A 16,006-nucleotide genomic window follows, 5' to 3' on the forward strand; every position below is an offset into this window, starting at 1 on the left:
TCCGAAATAAGAAGGGGAAAAGGCGTTTCCTCCCTTTCCCTCTCCGTGGCGCTCGATCCACTCGCAATGGATCGATTCCGTCTGCCGCCCTTCGAAACCCACGCGGTTTCGGTGCGCGGGAACCAGTCGCCCGACGACGGAGGGAAGGAAGAGCAGGCTGCGCTGCATCACGCCTTTGCACCCCGCGGCACGCTCGCATTTGGGCCACGCACCGGCGTGAGGCGGCTGTCGCAGGTTCAAGGTCGACCGTTTCGTGTTGAAGTGGGTGTTTGGCGATGGGCTGACTGAAAGGCCCCCTCTCCCCGGACGTCCCCACGGTTCGGCCCCGCGCCTCGTCTCGAGGATTGCCGGCCCTCCGCTCGCCGCGGACACGGAAGATCACCCCGATATGTGGTGCGGTGACGTTTTTGTCCTTGGGCGCTTCTGCGGGGATCACCCAAGGTCACCGATCCAGTGAAAGGACGCTCGATACTCTCACGCATCCTCAGCTCACACTCCCCCTAAGGGTATCCTCCTCTGACACCCCCCTGGGCGACGCTCGGGTATCCCCTCGCCCCGCCGTTATCCCGTTTTCCTCTTGCTGTAGCTGCTTGACTCAACGCGAGCGGCGGGCAGGGCGAGAAACCCTTTTCACCCTTTTCCAGCCCACCCCCTGTCGCTGAACCCTCCCTCCCCCCCCCCTGCCTTTTCATCGCCGCCTCCGTTGTTCCCCCCGGCCGCCTTTCACCGCAGTGTGCGTCCCCCTTCCGCCCCCAGGGGATGACCGTTGTTCCAAGCGGACGGTGCACGCCGGCGTGGTGACGTGGCGGAGGAAAGTGGTGCGCCAGAGAAGGAAGGAGAGGGCAGAAGGGACGCGATATCATGCTGGACTGCGTCGGGAGGTCGGCCCCTTTGGCCAGCGTCGAGGATCTCAGTCACCATCCGACCCCATGCCGGACCCTGGACGGGGACGAGGGACCCCGTAGGCCCGTGGGGGTCTCTCAAGGAGGGGATGAAGAGGAGGTGGCCGTCTTTTCGGAAGGACACCTAGACACCCCGCACCACTTCCTCTGCCCCAAGGAAAACACTGCCGTCGATAGGTATACATAATTGTACCCTGACGCGTGCGCACAAGAGCAATGCGCAGGCCGGTCACGCACGACTCTCACTCCGCGGCCTCCCTCCCTCTCGTCCGCCCCGTTTGCTACGTCTCCTTGTGGTTGGGTGTCTCGCCGGTGGATTAAGCGTCAAGAGATACCGAGGAAGCCTTGCCCTCATTCGAGTGGAATATTATCTTCGAATATATGATTGATTGGTTTGTGACCCCGGATTTAATTCGTCAACAAGTTGTCAGTTTTAAAACAACGATAGCTGTATAAATGTAATAATAATGAATTGGCTTCCCGATCACAATGCAGCAACGTCAATTCGTAAATTTCCCTACTTTTTTATTCAACCGACCAAGGCTTGAAAAATGGGAAGTGAGGAACTTTTATTAGCGTTGTTAATTTATCTTAATGCACGTAAAGCAATTCGACCATGTGATGTCTTAAAAAATGTGCTGCAATCATAACATGTGTCTTTATATTACAAAAAATGCATGTTAAACAGATATTTGATTGCGACTGATTAACAATGAAAATAGTTCTCAACAAGCCAAATTTTGTTGCTTATATACTCGACTGAATACTTAATGGAATCGTCGTAAATACTTTTTTGGAATGAGAGTGTAATAGAAGCATGTGCTATTTTTCATTGCGTTATGGAGTCTGCAGTAATGTTTTCTTAAGATGCAGAACGCTCGTATTACATGATTTCTTGAGAACCCCTCGGTTGAGAGACGTGTCGAGGCGTGTAATCCTGCGGCCGCGTGCCTCCGGAAACCCAGAATTAGCTTCCCACGCGAGAGAGAAAGACATACGTACTATATATCCAAAGGGGTGTGGCAATGTAACTTCCTTTTTTTAAAGCGTTTTGCATTTGAAAAAAGGAAGTTATGTTGCCGCACCCTGTAGTTAGGTTGTTCATTTCCCTCCGAAGCTTTGTGATGACGATGTTTTGACAGTGAATGCAAATCTTAAACCTTCCCATGATGTGGAGGTCGATCTCAAAGGGTTCTGGATGGCGGGCGACGGCTTAGCCGTATCCCAATTGACCCGACGGCTTCCGAGAGACAAAATTATATCATCAATGTAGAATTGAAAGCTATTACAATTGACGTATTCAACGTTCGTTTGGTGGAGTAAGAATGTATGTTCTATGCTACAAATTGGTGTGTCTCCAGCACCGAATTATTTCTCGGGCTTTCATTTGATTACATAGGCGGTAATGGTGTGTCTTTTTAGCACCAGATGGCCCTTCGCCTTTTTTTGAGACCACTTCATCTAATCCAATCATAATACCCAATCCCTCAAATTTGTTGGGCCACCCAAACCTGCATCTCCATCCCCATGCCCCGCCAACTTGTGCATGTCTCAGACTTTAGATTTTGAAAAGGTACTTGATAGGGTGATTTAAGAAAAACATATTAATATATTGCAGAAAATATGGATTTTATAGAAGAGAAAGGAGGCTAATCCACAACCAATACATCTCTCAGACTGCTCAGGTGTGAGTGGCATATGAGTGGGCAGTGATCAGGTGGGCAGTGTTAGGAAGAGGTATAAGGCAGGGTTGTCGATTAGCACTGGTGCTGTTCAATGTATATGTGGAGGATATGATCAAAGAGGCATGGGAAGAACTCAAGGTAGGAATGAAAGTGGGCGGGGAATTCGTGAAATCAGTTAGGTTCGCGGATGACCAAGCTTTAGTTTGCCAGTCAGCCAAGGGATTGCAAACATTGCTGAGTGAATTGGAAATTCTATGCGACAGGTATGGGATGAGAATCAATATTAATAAAACAAAGGTTGCGCAAATTTCCAGAAAGACAAAAGCTATATTAAGGGTTAAAATAGGAGGGTGTAAACCAGAGCAGGTGAAATAGTTTGCGTATCTTAGAAGTGTTTTGGACCAACACGGTCAAGTTAGTAGGGACATAAGGAGATGCATTGCGCTAGGCAAAGAGGCTTTCACAAGGAGGAGGGAGTTGATGAGACGGACGTTGAGTAAGGATGTTAAGAAAAGACTCGTAAAAACTTTGATATGGAGCGTAACTATGTACAGCGCGGAAACGTGGTCATTGAAACAGGAGGATAGACGTAGACTGGAGGCTTTTGAAATGTGGGTGTGGAGAAGGATGGAGAAGGTGAAATGGACAGAGAAGAAAACAAATGAGGGAGTACCAGGTATGGTGGGGATTAAATGAAGAATACAATGTATCTTTCCACTGTCTTTTATTCACGTACAACCGGTTTCAACGCTCAAGCGTCATCATCAGTTACCAGATACATTGAATCATCATCAGGTATCAGATACATGGTATTCTTCATTTAATTAACGTGAATTTCCACAAAGTTGAGCCCGGACCAATTGAATGTGGTGGGGATCCTTGGGAAAAATCATAAAAAGGCAGGAAATATCAATGAAGGGCGTATTGATCGGCAGTGGGATGTTGAAGACTGTTGTAGAGGGGAGAATGTCAGGCAAATAAGGAAAGGGCAGAAATAGGATTGGGATTTTGGACAGAATTAAGGGAGGAATGAGTGGACAGATATGAAAAGGTGCTTGTTGTAGAGTATGATGTTGGATTGTGTTGGCTGAATGTTGGTGAGACATGGATTATTTTCTATTGGTGTCCATCCAAAAGCCTACCTTAACCGGTAGGTTACCCATAATAATAATTATGTACATATTTATTTTTCCAAACCTACACAATTCATGAATAATGTCATGCCTTATGCATGAAATTATTCCTGAAGCAAACCCCACTATAAACCACCTGTTTGCTTATCTGTTGGTAGTTAGTTTTACTTCATGATTTCATGCGTCTCGTACATTTCCTTATCGATGCTATTACCATCAGTAAATGCAAATTAGAAGTATGATAATATAAATTGAGGAATAAAAATTCAGCAAACCATGAAGTTCAAAAATATAGATGTTTACCTAGAATTCCATTTGCAATGAGTAATCATGGTGAGTGTATGCCTTGATCTGCTGATCTATACTGTGAAACTTTGAAAAGTTTCCTTTCGTTAAGTATTCAGTAGTAAAGTTAAATTTTCCTTTGTTTGAGCCATTCCATCCATCAGTTATCTTTATTCAATATGATAATTTGAGAACAATTACTTTGTTAAACAACAAAACATGTGTGCAATTTGACATTTACCTTGGGAAACATAAAAGCCATTATGTATATCAGTTTTAGTGATGCCATTTTTTTTGTCTCATTCCAGGTGTTATATAGTGTACTTAATATTTTTGCTCCATGGAATGGGGACATTGATGCCATGGAATATGTTCATCACAGCCAAAGGGGTAAGTTTCTCCCTCTATGATATTGTCATGCCTCATAATTTGAATGATTTATGTCACCAAGGGACATTATGTCTCTCATAAATAGCCTTAAGACTCTGACTTCCTTGCCAATCTGAAAATCATTTATTATGATCAATTAATCGAGTAAAATTCCAGCTGACTATCCAATCCCGTAGGATATTCGAGACCTTCAGGGTTTTTTAGATCAAAGTGCAGGTCAGCGTGTTGGTCAAATGGTGGCTCTTTCAAGTCTTCTTTGCCAAATAATTTAGCTTTTAATGAAGTAAAGGTCAGTGTTATATGAATCAAGTAGCATTGGATGAAAATTTTATGATTTGATAATAATAAGAAAATGATCCCCGTTTCATATGCTAACAACCATAATGTCAAGGACACATTATCTATATTAGTAGTTAATTACTAAATTTAAGAAAAAATAAGTTGTGGAATATATTCAAAGCACTGGTGCTTATATAATTATGGGAACGGAAACCTGGTTATCCACTGTTGTTGCCGACAGTGAAATTTTCCCAAAAAATCTTTTCAGTTAACGGATTTCAGACAGTTTACTACATGAGTAAATATAATTGGGGTTGGTGCCTTTATTGCAATTAATAATTATTGCATCGGCGGGGCTGAGACTATTCCAGATAATGGGTTGGAAAGCGGGTGGTGCTCAATTACGAGTCCTGAATCTAAAAGAATATCTATGTATGTGTTTCAATGCAACAATTTCAGAGTGTAAAAATCATTCACCTTGACTGGGATTTAAAAAATTTTTAAAAACATCTTGTATGTATGTGTATTTTACAGGCTGCTGGATACCAAAGAATGTATACTATACTAGAATTAGAACAGCAAATTAAAAGTTTTCTATCTCAATAAAACGATCATGATGTTATAATCGGCAGAGATTGCATTGTCCCAACTATTGATTGGAGTATATATGTTTGCATATTTTAAAACGGGGGCTAATGATAAAGATTCCTGCGAGTTACAATTAGATTCCTTTACAACCAACTTGTCACTTCACCAAACAGGGGCGATAATATTCATGATTTTACTAGCAATGAACATGCCCAGAAAAGCCCTTACTATAGAAATTATTAAAGGAATGAGTTATACTCCATGGTTTCAAAGCTTCACTTAGTGGAAGTGTTTGATATCCATATTAAAATATTTTTTACTTTTCCACAGACTTAATTTTGAAGATACAACGCATTTCACCAACTTGTGGCATAACCCGGTAAAAATGTTATACCCACTTGAATATACATGATTAGGACAGAGGGGAGGGAAGGGATGTTGAAGGTGGGGGTTGGGGTTATTTAGGTAAGGGAGGAGAAAGGATAGGTGGTGCTGTAGATATGAGGTGGGAGGGATGTGGGAAGGGTTGACTCATTGAGGAGCTGGTTTATTATTTTTCCCTTAGGTTTGTTTTTAGGAAAGGAGAGGGAAGGGTTGAAGGTACAATGGCAGTATGTCTGGGAAAAAATTGCTTTTTCTGTTGAATTCTATGAGGTGTTTTGTATAGAGGGAATGGGGGTTCTGAATTTTGTGAAATATCAAGTCTTCTTTGGCACGTGCCTTGCAACATCTCCCTCTCTGACCAACAGAAGTTGCGATAATTGCACTTCAGATTACAAATGCCTGATTTGAGAAGTATTTTCAGTTCTTCTTTGCCATTAGCTATGTGTTTGGAGGGAGTAAGGGGTGGGTAACATGCTGCTTTGAGTAAGGTAGGTAGGTGATTGGAGATGTTAAGAGAGATATCTCTTAGGAATGGAATCAAGCGCCACTTGACGTTTTTCAATTTTTCCAACTTAGAGGAATGCTTTTGCTTTTTCCATAGTATTTTGTTCAACTAGGTTTGGGTTGTTACCATGGTCAGGTTAGAATTATTATAGGATATAGTTTGGAAATCTCTCATTGAGTGAAGATTAAATTACAGATTCAATCTCTTGGATATATTGGAAGGATGTCTCTTTAGTAATGATGTTCAAAATGTGATATTAGCCCCGTTGTACTGCGGTCGTAGAGATCTGGTCAATAAAATTAGAGAGATTAAGTATAGAACAGATAGATTTAAGATGTCATTTTTCCCAATTGCAATGAGGGGTCAGAGTGATGTGGTCCAATCACGCTAGGAAGGAAAAGTATATTGGGTAAAAAGTAGTCTGGTGTGTAATCATTACACTACCGCTCACTGCAGTGGTGGCTTGGAGGGTATTTTGCAAAGAAATAAATAAGATAATAATAGATATATCTTAGCATTTTAAAATTATATTTGTTATCAGTAAAATTTTTAGTTGTAGCTGTTGCGATAAATTTGATTAATTTCATTTATGCTTGTTTCTTTGCAGTATTTTGTTGATTACAAAATGAGTAAAGACTACACAGGCTATGAATCAAACTATGCAACTAACTTTCTAGCATACATTGGGTTTGCTGCTCAAGTTCCTAACCTTGTCTTCAATTGGTTAAATGTGTTCATTCAGTTGGGGTAAGTAAAATAACTTTGTAGTTATGAAAATTAAAATCTTGCAATTAAATTCTATAAAATTGACATTGCCCAGTACACTTACATCTTGCTTTAAAGGTATTCATTCATAAATATGCATGTTAGATGGATGCCTGTAGCAGGTCTCCCTCTATACTCTCTTTCCTGCTGATTTCTTTATTCCCTCAAAACTGCTGTCACCAACATTTTCCATTACCTGCTTCCCATGGCCTTCTTTCTGATTCTTCCCATCCATATTTTCTTTAATCACAGTCTTCATTAAGTTTCTCAGGATATTATGACTTCATTATTGTGTCTCAAGGTATATCCATTCAATTTCTCTCCTCTTCTTTTGAGTATCTTACATAGGTTTCTCACTTTACCTGTCTTTGAAGAACTTCTCCATTGGTTTTTCCTTCTATCCAATTCCTTTTCTCTGATAATTCTGCCATCCAAATCTCTCACATCCGTAGAAAATTAGATCTTATATAAAAAGAGACGTTTCAGGCGTGATATGGTGGAATATCATGATTAATTAAAAATAGCAATTTTCCACAAAAATAAAATTTAATGCGACCGGTTTCAATGTTACTACATCATCATCAGGTCACCTGATGATGATGTAGTAACATTGAAACCGGTCGCATTAAATTTTATTTTTGTGGAAAATTGCTATTTTTAATTAATAGATCTTATATATAACACAAAATGAATCTCTTCCTTATCTCTATGCTAGGGCTATTTGCTGTTTGTAGTTGCTAATAAATCAATGTCTTGGCTAATTTCATTTTTAAAATAAACAGTCCTTATGGGGTGATGTGGTAGTCAATGGAGTTGTCTGACCCATACAGAGTGATCTTAGTAGCATGAGTAAGTTCCGTTACTCTCAGGTATACCCAGGCCGAGCCATGCTCTCAGGCTTTTATTTGGGAAAATGTGTTGCATCGAAACAGGTAGCTTGTTCTGTCTCCCATGTGCGATTCCGTGCACCTTTGGGCTTGATTCCAGCTCACCTCTGCTTTGACCTATCAAACACCTCTTTGAGTCAATGGCTGTGGATGGTTACATCTTTGACAATGGATGACTGACTCAGTCCGCGCTTCTTTTCATCAAACAAGGGTTTAAGTTGGAAAGGAAACAAACTATGCAAATTTCACTTGAATAGAGATTTATTCACGACCCGGGTTTCAAACACTTAATGTCATCTTCAGGTGGGAATGTCATTAAGTGTTTGAAACCCGGGTCGTGAATAAATCTCTATTCAAGTGAAATTTGCATAGTTTGTTTCCTTTCCATCATGGATAAATTTCACAGGGTTAACCCTAATACCGTTCGGTTTGTTAAGGGTTTAAGTATTATGTGCACTGACGTGACTCCTTCATAGTGTCTTAAAAGTTGTGCCCCTCCCGTGGCACGGTTAGTTATTTGCATCCCACTGGGTCAAGGAAAAATGCACCCCTCCCCCCTGACAGCAGTCTGTAGGTGCATACCTTGCACCACTCATTAGTTTTGCCTTAATGCACAAACATGTTGCCCCTTTTAAACGCACTCAGGCAACCCTTTACTTGTTTGGCCTTTACTTAAATGTGTTTCTCTGTCTATGGCAAAAGAGTATTTCATAGGAAATTTCATGCTTTGACCTTTGATCATTACCATTAAAATATGGGGCTGGTACTGATTCTCTGATGATGATTTGAGAAAATTTTCATCAACAAACAATTAAATATCATTTAACTTGATTACATCTCTCATCATCAAGTCATATCTCTGCGCTTCCTTCTGTTCTGGAGCACTTTTGTTTTTCTTTGCAGAGGCAGTTTGACCAGGAGGATAGTTTGGAGCATATTTGTGGAGGTGATTGTGTTCATTTTGACTGTTGTCTTAGCTATGACAGACTCCTCAGGTTGGCCAGGTGTATTTTTCTGGATCACAATGGCCACTGTTGTACTTCTAAACAGTGAGTGAAGCAAAAATTTCTCCTTTGCATGAATGATATTGTCATTATTTATTTTCAGTCTCCCGTGATAGTTTTTATTTTAGTTTTTCTCGTTCTCCTTTTCTTCTTAATTAAGTCATATTTGCTTTGACAATTAAAAATTTGGTTAATGGAAAAAGACATGTGGCAGTAAGTTTCATGAAATTGGTATAAAGTAAGTCTAAAGTGAATGAGCACATAGTGAACAATATTCATCTAGTGTAATGGTAGCTTAAAACAACAAAAGAATATTCATGATTGCCGTATTTTCAGGCCGATAAAATACTTTTTTTTTACTCTGAAATGTGCTCTAAAATCAGTGGTATCAGTCTTATAGACCAATGAAATATGAGCAGCAAGCCAATTGCCTTGGAAAAATACTTTCTAATATGTATTTTTTCGCACATCAGCTGTAAAAAATTGTAGTCCTCAAAACAAATTTCAATGATGACAATTTTTTCAGCCAGTAGTAATCAAAAAAGGTTTAATATTTCCTTGGCAGTACCTCCTGAAAAATACCCATATAAATCAGAAATTTATTCAATGAAGTGCATTTAGTTTCATCTCACATATTGTGCTGCTGCCAAACTTTTTGTGTTGCCAAATGTTACAATATTGCATTTAAACTTAAGTTCTGAATTGCGCTTCAGAGCACGGAAGCAGGGCAGTGGAAAGGCATTTTGGTCCACCCCTGACTGAAAAGATGATACAAGAATGAAGGAAGTCAAACATTGATTTAGTGAATGCAGGCGAGTGTAAAAAAAGCCTTGTATTCATGTGCTCCTTAGTGGCCACAGCTTGAGGATCATGTTAAGAACTGAAGAGTAAATCACAGGAAGAACGGGATTACTGTTTCAACAAAAACAATTATAATTGAAGCGATAAAATTGGTGCATGTATTTCTGGGACAACGAAATGGTGAAAATCACAAAGGGAAATAGTCTCTGCAGTCATAGCAGAACTGCTACAACACAACTGTCAATTGATCACAAAATAAAAATTCCACTGTGAAAGTAGGTGCATATACACATTTAAACAGCATTGATGATGAATTTCTGGAATTAAATGAGGAATAAACATTAATAGAGTTGCTAATTATATAATGGAACAATTGTATTTTCTTCATATAAAGTGTTAACATTAGAATATGTTTCTGTTTGATCCAAGAATTTTTCTTGAACGTGAAAAATTTTAGTGCATCTCATGTTCTGGGGCAGAGAAAGACAGTACTTGTTCAACTAAGGCTCCTCATAAACTAATTTCCTCAGTATTAATTTTAAGATGATGGAGATCAATAAATATTGAGATTACAGGAAAAGAGTGACGATATTATTATTAATAAGAGTAATATTGTTGAATGAAAATATTTTTCAAGTATATTAGAAGTAAACATGTTTCGTCAATAAATGCTGGTTAGGCAGCCCATGTATAAACCTTATGTGATTATAAATCCATTTCTCTTAACCTTTGGCTAGCCCCATGCTCATTTTTACTCGTGTGTGATATTTTCTAGTGGCGTGCGGCATATACCAGAATTCTGTGTATGGAATGGCTGCTCGACTACCCTTCAAATATACTGGAGCTGTGGTTCTTGGATCGGTATGTATATGATGGCCAAATCCAGCCTCATTGATCATATAGTATTGTTTTAAATGCTAGTAGTTTGTACCCATCCATGTACCTGCAGCGAAGAGAAGTTTGCCTGAAAAAAGATGAATTCACTACCCTTTGCCTCGCATTTCAGTCCTCACATTATGTGGTATGTAAGCTGGTTTTTCTGCTTTGAAGTAAGACCATAAACACAAGTAATGCAAGATGAAATTAGGAGCAGGAGGGAAGTTGGTAGCGGGAAAGGTAGTAGCATTTCATATTCAGATGATAGAGAGGCACACACAATGATTGCATAGGCTTAATGCCTGGTATGGAACCCATCAGCCATGGGAAGGACACCATTCATTACATTTTCTGTCTCTTCTCATGTTCCAAGGGCGAGCCACTGAAGAGCATATCTCTATCACTCACTAGTGAAGCTAGTAGTAGTAGTAGTTTTTAGGGGAGGCGACCGACAGTTGAGGTCATTTGCGCCATAGGGGATGGACGGGAAAGGATGAAGGGTGGAGAGAAACCTGGCATTGGCATTAGCCTACTCTTTACCAAGATGGCCGCCAGTAGTAGAACACGTGTCTCTCTCACTCCTACGCTTTTCTACTTTTGTGTCGTTATTTCGCTACTTTCTCCGAGTTTTTCCACGCGAATTCTTGTGCATATATCCTGTGATCATTATCCATGTGAAGATATCCCAGTTCCTCAAGATACTTTCAGTTACAGAAGTTTTTACTTTTCTGCCTTCGCATCAAGTGGTTTATCCCCCTGTCGCCTCCGTTTCCCCGTCAGCCTGTCTCCTGGCTCCCGGCGACTCCTCGGACCCTCGCCGACTGCCTCGACGCCACACTCTCGCTGCGGAGTTGTCATCCTGCTTCTCATCCTGCTCTCGGGTGATGTGAACCTTAACCCCGGCCCTCCTTGTGCCCCCCCAGTGCATGTGTACTACCAGAATGTGAGAAGTCTTAAAAACAAACTATCAATTTGTGACTCCCATGCGCATGAACTTGCGCAATTTGATATAATTGCGTTATCCGAAACTTGGCTGTCCCCCTCATTTGCCGATGGTGAATTATCCTTCTCGGTCTCACACAGTGTTTACCGCCGAGATCGTCTGACTAGAGGTGGCGGGGTGCTCCTTGCCATTAATTCCAAGTACCCCTCAAAGCGACGCAAAGACCTCGAAACTGCTTGCGAAATTGTATGGAGTGAAGTCTCTCTACCCCATGGTGCGCATTCCAAAGTTAATAAAATCTTTGTTGGCTGTTTTTACCGTCCCCCAAGCAGTGATATCTCGGTTCTCGAAAACTGTCTTGACTCTGTGTTTGAAACTATTAATCTTGGTCCAATTATTTTAGTTGGTGACTTTAATTTATCCATTCAATGGGACACCCCAACGCATGGTACCCCTCTCAATGGTCACGACGAATTCTTCATTGAACATTTTATAAGTGCTCTACAACTTTCGCAATACTGCACCCAACGCACCCGAAACCTGGCAACCCTGGACCTTCTCCTCTCGTCCGTTCCCCCTGAGGCTCTTACCCCAGGAAGGAATATTTTCAACTCTGACCACGAGTCTCTGGATGCAGTTTTCCGCATTAGAGGTTCCCGGAAACTCCGCGGGGATCCCCCTGCCCACATGAAGCCTTTCCCTGCCTGGTCGAAGGTCCGCTGGGAGGACGTTAATCGCTGCCTCGACCTTCTACCCTGGGGTGTGCTTACCGCTTTGTCTCCTGAAGAAGGGGTGGACTTCCTTTACCTTGTTATTGAAAGTGTGATAAAAGATTTCGTCCCTCTTGTGAAACCCAAGTCAAAGAAATTCCCGTCGTGGTTTAAGCCGGACACTGTGCACCTTCTGGGTAACAAAAATCGCGCTTGGTACCTGTATAAAAATTTTCCGAACGAGAACACTCGGCGTTCTTTCATCGAATTACGTCGCTTTTCCAAATCTCTCATCCGTCGCGACTACGAAGAATATACACTAAGGCTATCATCGTCCATCACATCTGACCCAAAAAAATTCTGGTCGTTTGTCAATCGTCGTCGTAATCGCCCGCAGATTCCCGTTGCTGTTTCTTATGGCAATGCTAAAGCTGTGGGACCTGAAAGACCGAACTTATTTCTGAAATTCTTCACGGAATGTCTGACTCCTGCTTTTAACCCTCCCGTCTCTAGCGATCTTTCCCTCACTCCAAGTTGTTGCTACTCTTTATCCCAAATCCAAACCGATTCCCGGGAGGTTTTTAAATTCCTTTGTAAGATCCCCCTCCGTCGCTCCCCTGGGCCCGATGGCATAAGTCCTATATTTGTACGCAACTGCGCTTCCTCCCTCTCTCTTCCCTTAAGCCTCTTATTAAATCGCTGCTTTTCCCTCGGTACTTTCCCCCCCCAATGGAAATCCGCTAATGTTATCCCTATTCTTAAAACTGGAATTAAAAATGAAATATCTAACTATCGCCCTATCTCTTTACTACCTATTCTTTCTTCTGTTTGCGAGAGGATTATTCTCAACAGACTTTATTATTTTACTTCCCCTTTTCTGTCTAGCAACCAACATGGTTTCCTTCCGGGCAGGTCATGCTTGACCAATTTAGCACTTTTTCAACACCACGCTGTTAGTGCGATAACAAGTAAGACTCAATTAGATGCCATCTTCTTGGATTTCTCAAAAGCCTTCGACTCCCTCAATCATAACCTCCTCATTAATAAACTCAGTCAGCGTTTTAACGTTCATGGAAACTTTCTCAAATTACTGACCAGCTTTCTTTCGAATAGAAATCAGCGAGTAATACTATCTGGCGCCTCATCTCCTTGGTCCTCTGTGACATCTGGAGTTCCTCAAGGTAGTATTCTCGGACCATATCTTTTTAATCTGTACATTGATGACTTAGCTTCCCTAGTCCCGACCTCCCTAGCCCACACGTTACTATATGCCGACGACTGCAAAATTTTTAAGGAAATTAATTCCCCCACGGATTGCTACCACCTTCAGGAGGCTTTAAATAAAATTTCAGAATGGTGCAGCACATGGATGCTAAATTTAAACTCAAATAAATGCAATACTCTAGTTCTCTCCCTAAAAAAATCTCCTCTTACCTTTAACTATACAATTAATTCAGTTCCTCTGAATCGTGTTGCTTCTGTCAAGGATCTTGGTGTATTAACTGATCGCAAACTAAATTTCTCAGGTCATATCAAAGCAGTTAAATGCAAAGCCATGTCTCTTCTAGGTCTACTTTACCGCTACACAGAAATAAAAGATGTACAATCTCTAACCGCATATTTCTCAACCATTATCTTACCATTAATTACCTACTGCTCCCCTATATGGTCCATGTCTGCCCTATCTAACCTTAATACCCTTAACACGATAACAAATTTTTTCAGTAAAATTGTCAAGTACAGAGTCCCCCATCTTCGGGACTCGCCCACTGAATCACTTCTTTCCTCGCTCTCGATTTGTAATCTCTCCACTCTACGTCTAAAATCCGATTTAAAACTCATGCATAACACCCTTAACTCCATTAACGACTGTCCTGAACTAATTTCCCTTATCAATTTCAGAGTTCCCCCCCGAGTTACCCGCGATCGCTCTTTATTCCACCAACCCGTTCCCAGATTGTCCCTCACCAAACGGTCCCTTTTCTTCCGTCTCCCCGCTTTACTGAATTCCCTTCCGGAAAGTATTGACCCCCTCTCACTCCCAGCCAACACATTTATAAACCTTTCTCTGACACATCTCTCACACCTCCCTCAATAGTATAGTCTTGTTGATGTTTGTATGTTTGTGTCCTTATATGTTCCTGTTATATGTGTCACTGTAAATTGGCAATCCTGCTGTATGTGCACAATTTTTTTACTAAATAAAATTACTAAATAAATAAAGGCGCCAAGGGGTCCGCAGCTTAACGTCCCATCCGACGGACGGCCTACTCACTCAAAGTGCCCTCCACAAAGCACCTCAAGTAGGGATCGAGATACCTCTGAAAAATATTCAACACCGCCGGGATTTGAACCCGCGCCCTAAGGGTGGGAAGCCAGTACATTAGCCCCCGCACCATCTCGACCCCCAAGTGAAGCTTTAAAGTCTAGGAATCAGTTTCTAAAGTTTTTTTCATTTGCAGAAAACACATGCGAGATTTAGTTTCCTTGTGATAATCTTATAAATTTGATGCCAAAGGATGTGTAAATTCCTTTTGAATTTCAGCAACACAACATTTACTTATTGAAAGTCGTTGAAAACATATTAATTAAGTCATATTAATCATGATGACAGTTGAATGCCAGCCCTAATAAATGAGGGAAGAACCAGTGTGGGGAGGAGGGAGTTGGTCCCTTTCTTGGGAGAATGAATTTGGGCCATAAAGATAAGAATGGACTCCAGTTGGAGCATTTTTGTTATCAGTATGAGCAAAGATGTGTTGACTTACAACTCAACAAAATTACAGCTTAAGGAGGAGGGAGTTGAAAACAGGAACTGTAATTTTAGGAAAGTTGTTTAGAAAAGGCTCCTCAAAACTTAGATATGGAGTGTGGTTTGGTACAGCGTGAAAACATGGCCGATAAAGCAGGATGATAGGCATAGATTGGAGACATTGGGATGTGAGTTAAGAGAAGGATGGAGCAGGTGAAATGGACCGAAAAGAAAACAAATGAGGAAGTGTGAGGGAGAATACAAGGCAGATGAGGAAGGGGCAGGAATAGGAATTGAAAAAGGGCCTATTGTAAGGTTCAATGTCAGGTTGTGTTTTCTTAAGAGACCCTATAGAAATATTGCTATACTGTTTGGTAGCTGGTGTCCATCAAAACCCTACCTTAACTTTGTATATATATATATCCTATAATAATAATAATTGGTTTCAATGTAATGGGTGTGAATATGTTTTTATGAACTCTGGTTGCAGAAACTGAAGAAATATATAATTTACATGAAATGGTGAAATATTTCGTAGGCACCATCATATTTCTTCTGTTTTGATTAGTTACAAAGATCACAGTTCCTCTGGACATCACCCCTTGTAATTGGGAGTGGCTTCCTTTGTTTGTAGTGGAAATGCTTCTCAGCACTTCTTTTGTCCAATAAGTCACCATTTTCAGATGCCCTTTATAAATTTAATGTTGATCATATGTTCCTTGTGTCATATTCTGAAAAATATCCATTTTGTTCTGCTGGTAAGTAATTCTTTTGTCGTGTGTATCTAATAATTCCAGTGTCTTAAAATGAATTTCTTCATTGAATTCCAGAACATAAGTGGAACATTCACTGCCATTATCAGCATTATCTCATTAGCAGTTGCCCCAAATGTGAGAACTGCTGCCATCTACTACTTCATTACTGCCCTGTTCATTCTCCTGGCATGTTTCGATACGTATTTTGCCTTACCTCTGAATGTAAGTACCAGAACTGTATGTCTATGTTAGCATTTATTTTTGATTGAACTATAGTGAGATAAGTATATTTTCAAGATTGTGACCATTTTTTAATGTCAGTTGGGTTGAAGGCAAGAAAGATTTCCTTAGTTCAATAGTTT

General features: G+C 40.9%; 1 protein-coding gene across 1 annotated transcript in view; it reads left to right on the forward strand.

Moving 5' to 3' along the window:
- The window catches only part of Ent2 (Equilibrative nucleoside transporter 2), a 271,877-nt gene that overhangs the window by 238,908 nt on the left and 16,963 nt on the right, over nucleotides 1–16,006 (forward strand). Inside the window, exons 4-8 of the mRNA XM_071589198.1 lie at nucleotides 4,314–4,395; nucleotides 6,759–6,898; nucleotides 8,707–8,852; nucleotides 10,384–10,469; nucleotides 15,720–15,866. Of these exons, the coding sequence (XP_071445299.1) occupies nucleotides 4,314–4,395; nucleotides 6,759–6,898; nucleotides 8,707–8,852; nucleotides 10,384–10,469; nucleotides 15,720–15,866 (601 nt within the window). The remainder of the gene's footprint in view (nucleotides 1–4,313; nucleotides 4,396–6,758; nucleotides 6,899–8,706; nucleotides 8,853–10,383; nucleotides 10,470–15,719; nucleotides 15,867–16,006) is intronic.

The sequence above is a fragment of the Hetaerina americana genome, unplaced genomic scaffold (assembly GCF_022747635.1).
Source record: "Hetaerina americana unplaced genomic scaffold, ioHetAmer1.1.p SCAF_34, whole genome shotgun sequence".
NCBI lineage: Eukaryota > Metazoa > Arthropoda > Insecta > Odonata > Calopterygidae > Hetaerina > Hetaerina americana.